General features: G+C 40.6%; 1 protein-coding gene across 1 annotated transcript in view; it reads left to right on the top strand.

Annotated features, from left to right (window-relative positions):
* TXNRD1 (thioredoxin reductase 1) overlaps positions 1–13,614 on the top strand; it is a 98,740-nt gene that overhangs the window by 64,084 nt on the left and 21,042 nt on the right. Inside the window, exons 7-12 of the mRNA XM_065887132.1 lie at positions 4,839–4,981; positions 5,391–5,506; positions 7,087–7,312; positions 9,622–9,714; positions 10,304–10,380; positions 11,668–11,824. Of these exons, the coding sequence (XP_065743204.1) occupies positions 4,839–4,981; positions 5,391–5,506; positions 7,087–7,312; positions 9,622–9,714; positions 10,304–10,380; positions 11,668–11,824 (812 nt within the window). The remainder of the gene's footprint in view (positions 1–4,838; positions 4,982–5,390; positions 5,507–7,086; positions 7,313–9,621; positions 9,715–10,303; positions 10,381–11,667; positions 11,825–13,614) is intronic.

Here is a 13,614-nt window from a genome sequence, read left to right as displayed (position 1 = left end):
GGCCCTTAAATCTCAATCAGTAACAGTTCTGGAGAGCTATAACTCAGAGTCATGAAAATGTTATTCATTCATATAAGGTCTAGTACTCAAATTGGTATGTAGAAGTAGTGGATGTTAGCTTTAAAACTGTCAACTCATGAAAAATGAAGGAGGTGGAACAGAATACTTAGTTTGGTTAGAAATGTAGGAACGTACATATAATGGGTCTTTAGAATCTTTAAGAGATAAGTATAGGCGTGTGCCGAATTAATTTTATTAACAGGGTCAACAAAGTATAATTCTAATAAATTCAGTAATCAGGTGGGTGGTAAAATATAACTTGATGAATTGACAGACCTTCTTTCCAGCAAAAGAATATATAGGTAGCTGTCACGTAACAATAATAACTCCTTTACTTATGTTGAACTTATTTCTGAATTATATGATGAGGAACTAATAAGTGTACAAAGGCGAGGCAGTAAAGAAGCCACTACCAGCACAGTCCAGATCTGCACATTAAAACCAGCAGAAGCTCCTGAATTCCGTGGGGTTTTAAAACTTGAACCAAATCAAAGTTATGTTATTTTTCTATCCCTACAGAAATTATTTATTCAACTAATTTAACAGTTTTAGCTCTTTGGTGTTTGTTTCTTCCCCCTTTCCAGATTTTAAGGTAGAAATATATAACTTTGTATTTGTATACCCCCCACCCCTTGTACGCCTTTGTCAGCAGCAGCAATCCCAGAGTCTTTGACGCGAGCTGTTTGAAGAGCTGTGCCTACTGTTTAAATCCCCTCTCTTCCTAAATGGAAGCCTGGTGGTTCGCTTACTGTCATCTTCAGCTTTTCTCATTAAGCCTCAGGAGCAGGCTGTGGCCTGGCTGTGGGAACCAGAGCTGGGCGTCACGGGAGTGGCCTGCTGTGCCTGCCGGGGCCAACACCAAGGGAGAGGGAGCCCACCAACTGGGGGAGCAGTCATTGCCTCCCTCCTTTTGTGCTAAAATGCTTGTGGTGAAGAATACAGTGGATTTAGACAAACATCACTTCGTCATTAGATCTTCGAGGAAGAAGGAAACTTGGAGGTGTATTTTTCAAATGAGAAACCCCTAGAGGCTGCTGGTCCGTGTTCCCAAGAGATGAAGCATGAAGGCTTATTTTGCATTTTTCAGAAAGAAACACATCTAATCTCATGTCCTGGACCAAAGAACAGCACTCCCGTTTTCTTGGAAGACTGTCCTCTCTGACACTGCAAATAGTTCTGAGCGTGGTGAAGGAGGAAGGGCCCTTTGGACCTGGACCAGGCAGCACAGCTGAATCTGCCTGGTGATGGGGTTGGGGTGGGGGGGTGACATATCCAGGACTCAGCCTGTGATCTGCTCTTTTCCTAAAAGCTTCAAGCTGAGCCTGTGCCGAGAAGAGAATTATGTGAGCTCAGTCACGTAAACTGGATGAATCGGAACTTTCTGAAAGATTTATTGGCTTCATATTTTTTCAGATTTATCTGTTTGAGTTCTCTTGTGCTCAGGAATTAAGTGTGCCTTTAAAAAATTAAGCGTTTGTGAAGTTTTAGGATCCCATTGTCATTACAGAGAAAGCAAGGTCATTGGTTTGCAGTTGGGGGCTTGCAGATGCATGTACGTATTCTCCTACCACACACCTGAGGGTTCACATACAGTGTGTCTGTGCTGCCATGAGTTTATGTGTGGCCCTGGGCAGGTCACCCATCCTTTATTTCCCTGTGTATATAGTGGAAGGAATTTGTGCCCCTTCAGGGACTTTGAGGTGCAAGTGAGCAGGTGAGGCGAAGATGTAAGGATGCTAGTAGTTTGATTAGTATTGTCGAACCCAGGGGTGTACAGTAGGAGGGGGGCGGATCAGGGGCATCCGAGAGTTGGCTTTAAGACCCAGTTGCTGAGGTGGGCGTAAGGGCACACCCAGGTGAAATACAGGTCCTGCCTCGCCAGCTAGAATCCGCATCGCAGAGGCTCAGCATTGGATTACAGCTGGTAGACCAAGCAGCAGAGTCAGGAGGCCTAGGGGGAATGCTGGGCCATGCCAGCGGATGGGCTGAGTGCGGTTGGGGAGCATCCAGGTGGTATTTGGGAATGCAGGAAGGCGGTGGACTTGGGGCATTACTGGAAGGCAGGGCAGCCCTAGAGAACTGGGGTTCTGGGCATGTAATCAGTCCAACAAGGATCCATTTACTACCAGCAGGATGTAAAGTAGGAATTTGGATTTTATAAGACAGAAACTCAGTTCTCAGAATGGAATGCAAGACCCAGGACCATAGGAGCAGGTGGAGGACCTTGGTGCTGAATCCTAAACTGGTGGGCTGCAGCTTTTTTTAAAAAAATTAGTTTATTTTTGGCCACGTTGGGTCTTTGTTGCTGCTTGCGGGCTTTCTCTAGTCGCGGCGAGCGGGGGCTGCACTTCGTTGTGGTGTGCAGGCTTCTCATTGCGGTGGCTTCTCTTTCTTGTGGAGCACGGGCTCTAGGTGCACGGGCTTCAGTAGCTGTGGCTCTCGGGCTCTAGAGCCACAGGCTCAGTAGTTGGGGCGCACAGGCTTTGTTTCTCCGTGGCATGTGAGATCTTCCTGGACCAGGGGCTTGAACCCGTGTCCCCTGCACTGGCAGGCAGACTCCCAACCACTGTGCCACCAGGGAAGTCCCTGGCAGGTGGATTCTTAACCACTAGTAGGCTGCAGTTTTTAAATTTCTTCTGCCTGAGCATAACCACACTAGAGATTGGTGCCTGCCTGCTGTACCAGAGGATGAAGGAACTTTGGTAGAGAAAGGGGGTTTAAGGAGTTTGGAAATCAGATGGGGCCTGACAGTTATAAAGGAAGGCTTTAACAACAGAATTAAGGTTGAATTAGGTCTGATCATTGAATCTGAATTTCTGTCATTGAAATAATTTATTGGTACTATTATTTAGTCCCAGCTATGTCTTCTTTTAGAATATGGTATCTCCTGTAGGATTAGCAGCGTAGAATCCACTTAGTACTTCTACCACTGTAAAGTTTCAGAAATTAATCCTGCCTTTGATCTGTTGTTTCTCCCTGGGGCTTTATTGGCACATTGCACTGGACAGTTCCTAATTGTAAGGAACTGTAGCGGAGGATAGCATCACTGGCCCTTGGGCATCCCTAATTCACAGTGACAGCCAAAGCCACCACCAAAAATGATGTCTGGGATTTGCTTAAAATATTTTAGTAAAAAGACATATATGTAATGAGATTGGTAAAATGTTGGTAATTGTTGCAGCTACTTGATTGGCAAGTGGGAGCGAGTTACACTATTCTGTTCCATTCCTGGTGGGGAAACAGTGAGTCCTGCCTCCTCTTTTTTTTTTTTTTTTTTTTTTTTTTTTTTTTTTTTTTTGTGGTACGCGGGCCTCTCACTGTTGTGGCCTCTCCCATTGCGGAGCACGGGCTCCAGACGCACAGGCTCAGTGGCCATGGCTCACGGGCCCAGCCGCTCCGCGGCACGTGGGATCTTCCCAGACCAGGGCACGAACCCATGTCCTCTGCATCGGCAGGCGGACCCTCAACCACTGCGCCACCAGGGAAGCCCCTGCCTCCTCTTTTTGTAGTGGTGGTGGACGGACACCGGATGGACAGGCTGGTTGAGGCTCCCTGCAGAATCCCTCACGCCCCAGCACGTAATCCTCCTGGCCTCATGACCACATGGCCTCCAAGGTCCCTTTTTTTTTCTCCCCAACTGAACTGATCTCTGAAGGTTTGCTCCAGTTCTGACATTCTATGGTTCTATTAATTGAATCTTTATAATCTGTGTTCTGGGAGGCCACAAGCCAATTTTTGTGCTGTCATTCCTACTTCCAGAGGCTGGCCACTGGTACTCATAGAATTGATTGCATCACTTCCTGCCTGGCCACTTACTTAGCCCTGACTCTAAGACTCAGACGCTCATTTCTGTGACAGAGGCTTTCAATGCATGTTGATTCTCTTCTCCTTCCTTCCAAACCACAGCTTCCCCAGAACCTGCCTTCTTCCACCAGAGTATATTTTACCTGTATCTTTTTTTTTTCATCGTCATTGTTGAAGTTAGTAATGAATGAATGACAGGATTGATTTTTATCCATTGAAATTCAATATTATGTTAGTGCCTTGGCTCAAAGGATTCATTTCATGGTAGAATTTTAAGACTCTTCCTTTCTTTGGTGAGATGGGAAGCTTGGGAGGCAATGAGGCAGGCTCTTAAACTTCTCTGTCTAGGCTAGGGATCAGCAAACTTTTTCTGTAAAGGGCCAGATAGTAAATATTTTAGGCTTTGTGGGCCATCTGGCTTATGTCACAACTGCTCACCTCTGCAGTTGTTGCATGAAGGCAGCCCTAGACAATATGGAAATAAATGATTGTGGCTGGATTTCAGTAAAGCTTTATTTACAGAAAAGGTGATTGGCTGAATTTGACTGGTGGGGCCTTAATTTGCCAGCCCCCTGGTCTAGACACTGTTAACCAGTTTGGTAACTCCAAATCTGGCTACATCAGAATCTCTTAGAGATTGTTACACATTCAGAATCTTAGGAATCTTAGGTTCTCAAGAACCTAAGTACCTTGTTACCCCAGCAGACAGTGTTCACAATCCAAGGTACAATTCCCATTCGTTTCTAGATAAAGAAGAAAAAGCTTTGGGTATGGTTATTTTAGTCTTAAGAACTGCCAGAGATTCTGCACTATTTAATTGTCTGGTAGTTTTCTAAAAGGGAAAAATAGTTGAAAAGATTGTTTATGTGCTTGAAATGAAGGACTTGCCCTTTTAGACTAAATAGTTACCGGGAAATGGTATTTACCAGGTGGCAGCGGAAAGGCTAAACATTTTGTCTTACTCTCTTGTGCAGTGAAACATGACTGGGAGAGAATGACAGAAGCTGTCCAGAATCACATTGGCTCTCTGAACTGGGGCTACCGTGTGGCTCTGCGGGAGAAAAAGGTCACCTATGAGAACGCATACGGGCAGTTTGTTGGGCCTCATAGGATTAAGGTAACCATGTGACAGTGTAAATAGCTGTTTTTGGTGTGTTTTTAAGCTTTTGTTGGGGGAGGAAAAGAGAAGGTGATTATCCTAATAAAAATGATGGCCACTGTGACCCAGACCGTCCAGTTTGGTGATTTTGCAATTACTTCTTAGGGACTTCCTCTTGTGGTGTAGTAAAGGGTAATCTGGATTTGGGGCCACGTTAGCTGGATTTGAGTCTTGGCTCTGTCGCTTCCTAGCATTGGGACTTTGAGCGATCCCTTAACTACTCAGAGTCTTAGTATCTCTTTCTTACTGCATTAGCAAATTTTTATGAGGATCAAATTGGGCAATGTGGTAAAACAGCCTTTTTAATTATAACGTTTACAATTCTAAAGGATAATTATTAAGAATTGATATATTGGTTCCTTCGTAGGCAACAAACAACAAAGGCAAAGAGAAGATTTATTCTGCAGAGAGATTTCTCATTGCCACTGGTGAAAGGCCACGTTATTTGGGTATCCCTGGTGACAAAGAATACTGCATCAGCAGGTAAGGACAAATTGCAGGGAGAAAAGGGGATTTTTGCTTTTTCTTCAAACCCATTTAATCCTTTTCCTGAAACTTAGTTTTTCCACCACATTTTCGTCCAGAGGGACAGGGAATTAGGAAAAAGAGAAAGGAAAAACTATTTTAAACCAGAGAACATTAAAATTCAGAACTATAAACATTGGTCATCTTATCACCAAGAGTTAATATCGCTGCTAACATATAGATACATGCTTACAATATTTATATTTGAAATTTATATTTGTGTGAGTATATGTTATACGTGTATACTATATAAAACCAGATGGATATTCACATTTTATAAAATAATTGATAGATACGTTTTTGTTTTTTCAAAACTAGAATCACATATTACCTTTATGTAGATGCTAAAAAAATTAGAGGATAGCAGGCCATTTAGGTTTCTCAGATCCTAGTTTTTCCTTACTCCTTTGCCATTTGTATGGTTGCACTGTCAGTGTAGAGGGACCTTCTGAAATCAGTGAGCCAAGCAGGAAGGTTTTGCTGTGTGGTTTATTTTTGTCCATCAAGTGATAATAATGGTGACATTATTGTTCAGGAGTTTTGAATTATGAAGTCATTAAGACATTGTTGATAAGTATGTCTTCTTGGATGCTTTTTGCCCAGGACTTTCTGGTTTTCTGATGGTGTTATAAATTACTTGTTTTCAGGCTTTTTTTTTTCTTTTTTTTTGTAATAGGAGTTTATCCTTTGAGCCTCATTGGGGGCAGCTCAGATGACAACTCTTGTCATTGCTGTCTTGGATGGGCTCCCTTCTCATATTTTAAAAAACTCATCTCCCAACAATACTTTTATGATCTCTTATGTCTTGTATCTTCCTCATTCTGCTAGAAGATTCTGTCAGGTTTTACTTTTTATAGCTGATTTTCATATTATAAAACCCATATGTTGAAAGTTTTCCCCACCCCTCTCCCCACTCTTTTTTTTTTTTAATATTTATTTATTTGGCTGTGCTGGGTCTTAGTTGCTGCATGTGGGATCTTTTAGATGCAGCATGCGGGATCTAGTTCCCTGACCAGGGATTGAACCCGGTCACCCTGCATTGGGAGTGCAGAGTCTTAACCGCTGGACCAGCAGGGAAGTCCCTCTCTCCCCTGCTTGATAATTGGTGTTGTAGGTGAGGGGAAGTAACACCGGGTTTGTACCTCAGAGAGAGCTGAGTGGTGGGAGGAGGGTGGGAGTTTGGGTTTGCAAATGTATGATTGTAAACACGTAAGTGGAGACTTATTCTGGATAGTACAGAATAAATGTGTTTGACTGGGAGTTGGGCTAATGTCAGAGTTGTATGGTTTACTGTGCTCAGCCATGGTAGCCCGAGCTGCTTCCAGAGCAGCTAAGTGGCAAGAAAGGAGAGTGTCTAAGACCTTATAAAATCTTCTCAAATATTATGTGTGTAGCTAATTGAATGTTTTTAATTTTAAAAGTGTCTTGTTCTTAGGAAAGTAAAAAGGTCTACTTTGATATGGTCATTATTCAATATGAACATTTTTCTCTTCTTTCTTTTCTTCCTTTTAAAAAAAAAAAAATTTTTTTTTTTTCAGTGATGATCTGTTCTCTTTACCCTATTGCCCGGGTAAGACCCTGGTGGTTGGAGCATCCTATGTTGCTTTGGAATGTGCTGGATTTCTTGCTGGCATTGGTTTAGATGTCACTGTTATGGTACGGTCCATTCTCCTAAGAGGATTTGACCAGGACATGGCCAACAAAATCGGTGAACATATGGAAGAACATGGTATCAAGTTTATAAGACAGTTTGTACCAATAAAAGTAAGTGGGGTTGCCTATATGTTTGTTGATTCTATACTCATGTTAAAAGGCAAGAGAAGAGAGTTGGGGTGAGTGATAGAAGCCTCCTTTCAGCATTATAAACCATCGGGAATGCTGTAATTCCTCAACTTGTGTGATTTAGGTGTATAAACTGGTACCTTCCTACCACCTAAATAGCTTTGTTCTTGTTTGCAGATTAATAATTTCCTTCCCTTCTCAACTTTACCACCTTTATTAGTTCTCTTCTGCTTAATGCTTTCCTTTATGCATTCCATTATTTTATTATCTTTGGTCTATTATACTTGTTTCGTTCTACATACCAGTTATTTAAATAAGAGTTTAAGATGACTGATTTTTTTTTTTTTTTCCTTTCAAAAGACATTTCTACTTTGTATACAGTATAGTCCACAGCTTCATTGTATTATTCTGGCCTCCCTGGAAGTGATTATCTAATTTTGTTATGTGGGCTGGCCTGTTTTGCTCATTTAATCTTCTTTTGAAAATGCTGAATAATATGCCAAGTTATATTTGAGACTTGTTAACATTACCACAAATGTTTTGATACATAAGAGTGGCAAAATCGATCACTTTGCATACCTCAAAGTAACAGTTTCCTTTAGGGCAAGTTAAGGATGGGACTGTTTTGTTAAAATTAAGGAATTTTAGCTGTCATTTTGAAAATTGCTTATTGGGTTAATAACATAGGTTTTCTGTGGGACCATGAATCTCTTGATGCCGATAATCTCTCTCTTTTTTTTTTTTTTTTTTTTTTTTGATGCCGATAATCTCTTGATGAGCGTGGGCATCAGAATGACTTGGGTGCAAACGCTGTTCTCCCAGTTTCTTACTATTATGACTCTGGGAGAATTACTTAACTTCTCTGGGCCTCAGTTTCTTCTGTAAAATGATGATAATTGATAGCACCTATCTTAGAGTTCTCATGAAGATTGCATTAGCATTACGATGATGATTAGAAAACAACAGCTGTATGTATATGCTATACTGATAGAAAAGTGGCATCTTCCTTTATAATATCTTAACATTTGGGGCATTGTAGGCCCTTTGAGAATGTGGTGGACTATCCCTAGTGAAATAAGCTTGTGTCTGTGTACATAATATCTTGCTGGGGTTACCAGGGTGTCCCTGATCCCCGTAGGCAGGTGGTGAACGCTGGCTGTATTATAAAGTGACCCAGTGGACGAAGCCTTCTGTGGAGAGGAGGGAGAGAGAATGCATTTTAGGCAAGAATATAGCATGTGCAAAAAGGCCATGGGGAATGAAATTGTTCTAAAGGCAGAAAATGTGCTGGTTACAGGAAAGGCCTGACTGGAACACAGAAGTGAGTGAGGCAGAAAGGAATTTGAGGGAGGGATGAGGCCTTTAATATGTTTAAGCAAATCTAAGCCATGGACCAATTCAACTCTTCCCCAAAAATTAGAATATTTTAATTTAAACGGAAAGACATTTCCAGTATGTTCAAAGGGGCTTAACTACGTAAGAAAGGAAGGGAATTTTAGAAGGGAATCTTTACTATTTGTTGATGTTGAAAATAAAATGACGCTTCACAGTTTTCCCATACAGAGTGTATCGTATTTTAAAGGTAGGGTAGAAATTGCAGTTGATTTTATGGGTCTCTTCAGTAAGTACTATACAGAAACCCATGATTTGGCTGTTGACATCTATGTGTAGTAGGTTAATATGTTCAGACTCATTTGCCAGAGCACAAGTACCAGGGCTTGCTCATCATTCCTACGTCCTCACCTGAAGACAACCCCTAGTTATGACAAGCACACATACCTCCTCACCCACTATGATTTTTAGGGCTTTCTAGCTCTTATCTGTATCGTGATTGATCTATTTCCATGTCTATTCTTTGTTGACAAAGCTGAACATATGTAGTCAAAAGGGAATGAACGAATGTGAGGCAGCATGGGATTAATGGTTCTGGGTAAGTCATAAGATAGGAGCCTGGCAGAAGCAGTAAGTCATTGGTTTAATTTTAGAGATTGTAGTGTAGTTTCTCTGGCTTTCTCCTTTCCTGCTTTCTCTCTGAATTTTATTCTGTTTGAGAACTATTTGAAGGAAAGCCCCTCTAGCAAACATTAAGCAGTGAGAAAGAAGGAAATACATAAAAGAACCACATGTCATCCTAAAGATGTTAATGCGAGGGAGGTGGGACATAAAAGACCTTCCAAGCCAAATTTCATGTTTTAACTTTGGGTTAACCAGATAGAAGGAGAGGACATAATTAGCCATCTTGATACTGATACATGTCTTTATCGTGGAGTAAAACTTTATCACTTTTGTAGGTTGAACAAATTGAAGCCGGGACACCAGGCCGACTCAGGGTGGTAGCTAAGTCCACTGATAGTGACATAACCATCGAAGGAGAGTATAATACGGTAAGGAATGGACCTCGGTCCTACTTAATTAGAAAACAGATAGTGTGCTCACTGGATGTTTGCTGGGTTGCTAGTTCCAAAACCCTTGGTTCTGTTCCTATTCTAAGACACCTTTATTACTTATGATATTATAATTTGTTTTGGTACAGGGATGGATTCAAATATTCTCCACTATAACTTAAATACTGTTTATCAGATGGCTATTAAAAGGTATCAACATTTAAAAATGAGCTAGAATTTCTCTGCTCCATGTTCTTTCATTTTCCCAGCCCACCACTTTAAAAAAATAACTTATTTCAGTCATAGGCTATGCTGTCTTTGTCACTATACTTGGCTAGACTTATTAAGGAATTGTTAACTCCCTTTTTCTTAACAAGAAATGGGTAAGGCTTTTTACTATGTCATGTTTAGAAGATTTAATTTAAATGATTCTGATTTGTTTAAACTCTTGCATTACTATCTTAATAGAATATGTCTTTCCAGGTCTGGAAAATGAATCACATCGCCTTAATGAACAGAAAAAAATATGATTAAATAACTCATGCAAAGCCTTTCTATTAACAGTCACTATATATTAATAATTTTTCAGGTATTGCTGGCAATAGGAAGAGATGCTTGCACAAGGGAAATTGGCTTAGAAAACGTGGGGGTAAAGTTAAATGAACAGTAAGAAAAAATCTTTATTATGTTTTATTAAGTACTATTTCAGTTATTTATAAGATCAATTAATACTGGAGTTTTAGATTTTAAAGTTAGTTTTTACCATAGTTGGAGCGTTCCCTTTTTAAGCTTAGAAGACTCTTCTTTCAGTGCCAATCGTGATATTTCCTATTTGTCTTTTTTTTTTTTCTTTTTAAAATCTAAATGAGAGGTACGCTGGCTTGCATTTTGTTTCTTCAGTGTATATGTGTACAGAAAAAGATCCAACTCCCCAGTGAATTGCAGGTATATGCTTTGAAAGCTTCATTGAATATGCAGATCTGAACCATGTTCAAAGCTACCAAGTTTTAGGATCACTAGAGTGGTCGCTACATTTCTAGTGACAGCTACGAGTCTGAAAACTTTGACGTTTTATAAGTTAAAATTTCTTTGGACTATACCACTGCACTGGGTAATTGAGACTCTGTTGTCTGCTTACAGTAGTAGCATGGGGTATTTCCCAGTACCACCCTTCTTATATCCAAGTAAAAACAAGTGCTCTGAGAGGCTAGCTGCCTTGGAAATTGAAAATACAGGGTGCCCCCTCTACCCCCTTCCAGGAATAACATTTATACAGAAGAGATTTCTTAATCTTAGTGTGAACATTTTTGCTTTATTATTTTCTTTCCCCTTTGGGTTGGAGAGACAAAGGAGTTGGGGAGGTCTGATAAGATTTAGCAGACCAAGTGTTCCACCATTTTAATAACCTACTCGCCTGTTTCCAACTGGGGCCAAGGTTTAGATTTTGTATAATGTTAACACTTATTCTGCAATTACTGGACTCCGTGGACTACTGTGCTTAATGTTTTATATACATTCTCATTCAGTCCTCACAACCCCTTAAGGTAGATGATGGTATTCTTTTTCTTCTCACCAATTATTCCCATTATCATTATTCCCATTTGATAGGTGGGAAAATGAGGCTTAGAGATGTTAAATAGCCCTCCCAACATCACAGAGGTAATAACTAACAGACCTGGTTATCACACTTTAGAATCCTCATTCATTCTTAACCAGTGTGTTCTACTTTTCCCGTCCCAGGGTTTCTTACAGTTTTCTTATTCCTTTGATTTTCAGAATAGCTAGAATCTCTAAGCTTTTGGTTCCTCTGAGTTTTGTTGTTGTTTTGGTAATACATGAGAACATTGCCCTCAGTTAGAGCCACAGTTTGGGGCTTCTTTGGGAGAAAGGGGATTTTGATCTACTTACGGAATAGTGGTAATTGATGATGATTTTAACTGAATGAATTTGCAGGACTGGAAAAATACCTGTCACGGATGAAGAGCAGACCAGCGTGCCTTACATCTATGCCATTGGCGATGTGTTAGAGGGGAAGCTGGAGCTCACCCCAGTGGCAATCCAGGCAGGAAGGTTACTGGTGCGGAGGCTGTATGGGAGCTCCACTGTCAAGGTGAGTGTTGGGGCTGTCACCACGGACATGCTGTTGTAATGGTACCTCCCGGTGCTCTGTGTAGGGTGGTTGTGAAGTTTTCCAGGTCTTGAATAATTTAATTGTTTTGATGATGGCATCCTAGATGTGCTGTATTAACTCTATTCCAGACAAGACATTGCTAAGACCACTGTACCTTTGTGATTTATTATGGAAATGGTCACTCTTAGAATCACACTAAGAATAAAATGAGCCTGGTTAATCAAGTTTCAGCACTATTATGTTCCATATACTCCTAATAGTTGCACTTTACATCAATTTCATTATTACCAGTTTGAGTTGTAATTTTCTAAATCTTTTTATGGCCCCTGTCTAGGCTGCAAAAGGATTCGGGGATCTAGGTAGTAATGTCAATGTGCAGAGCTATGTAAACCAAGATTCAGGCTTTATTCCCCTGTCCTTTCTAAAAGCAGATCTTCTGCTCTTGGAATGTTGACTATGTAAGTGATTTTAAAAGTCACTGCAGGAAATGGAAACTCTTGGTTGTGTCTCATGGGACTAGATGGCAAGAAAAGAATAAATATGCTCTAATTAGTTTTTTAAGACGTTTTAAAGAACAGTTTTAGGTTCACAGCAAAATTTAGAGGAAGGTATAGAGGTTTCCCTTATATCCCCTACCCATTACCAACATTCCTTCCCTAACTATTTTTTTAAAAGGATTCTAGAAATATCGATTGTAAAGAATTTAGTCACTACCCATTTTCCTTGTGCATAAGTCATCATGGGTTGATTTAGTTTGGTTACAGCAACTGAAACTTCAAAGAATACTGCTAGTAGAATTTGTGACAAGCATTTTGAATGTACCTGGGGTTGGTTTGGATTGTAGCATGATAAAATCTTATGTTTTGAGGATAACAGGATTGAGGTTAAAAAGGGTTTTTAATACAGGGTTGTCTGATCATCCAGGGAATAGTAGTTGGTTCATATCACTGTTTTTTTGTGTGTGTGTGGTACGCGGGCCTCTCACTGCTGCGGCCTCTCCTGCCGCGGAGCACAGGCTCCGGACGCGCAGGCCCAGCGGCCACGGCTCACGGGCCCAGCCGCTCCATGGCACGTGGGATCCTCCCGGACCGGGGCACGAACCCGCGCCCCCCGCATCGGCAGGCGGACCCTCAACCCCTGCGCCACCAGGGAAGCCCCCATATCACTATTTGAAATAAACTTATCTACCTCTTTAACTTGGAGTTTTTGAGTAATGGTGAACCAAGAAAGGGAAAATGTGAGGTGCATTTGTTTTTGACCTTGAGTCCTTGTGATTTCCTAAAATGGAAAGAGATATTTTTCATACCAATAATAACCAGAGGGCAAATATACAAAAATTTGGTACTAAATAAATTTAAAATTATTGTAGCACAAAATTCCTTAAAAAAAAAAATAGTGACTCCACTTACTTTGGACATATTCTTCTATGTGTGAGAATAGTGCTGTATTCTAGCATCTGCCAGGTAGAGCAAATTCTTAAAGTGCCTTAAGCTTTTATCAGCATCAGAATTTAATGTAAATTGAAATTAAAGGACACTTTTTTTGTTGTTCGTTCTTTTTCCCCCGTTTTTAGTCTAACTAATATGACAAGTGCTTTACCGAACAGGAAAATAAACAGGTGGTGCTAAGTCCCTGAGTTTGAAATCTCACCAGTCTGTCCTTCAAATATAGTAAACAAAGCTGAAATGCTAATAGATATCTAGGTTAATTGTATTTGGGGAAATTACACAGTTTTGTTTTTAAAGAATTGCATAATCCTTTTAATTTTG

The sequence above is a fragment of the Phocoena phocoena genome, chromosome 11 (assembly GCF_963924675.1).
Source record: "Phocoena phocoena chromosome 11, mPhoPho1.1, whole genome shotgun sequence".
Lineage (NCBI taxonomy): Eukaryota > Metazoa > Chordata > Mammalia > Artiodactyla > Phocoenidae > Phocoena > Phocoena phocoena.
This window is presented reverse-complemented; position numbering and strand designations above follow the sequence as displayed.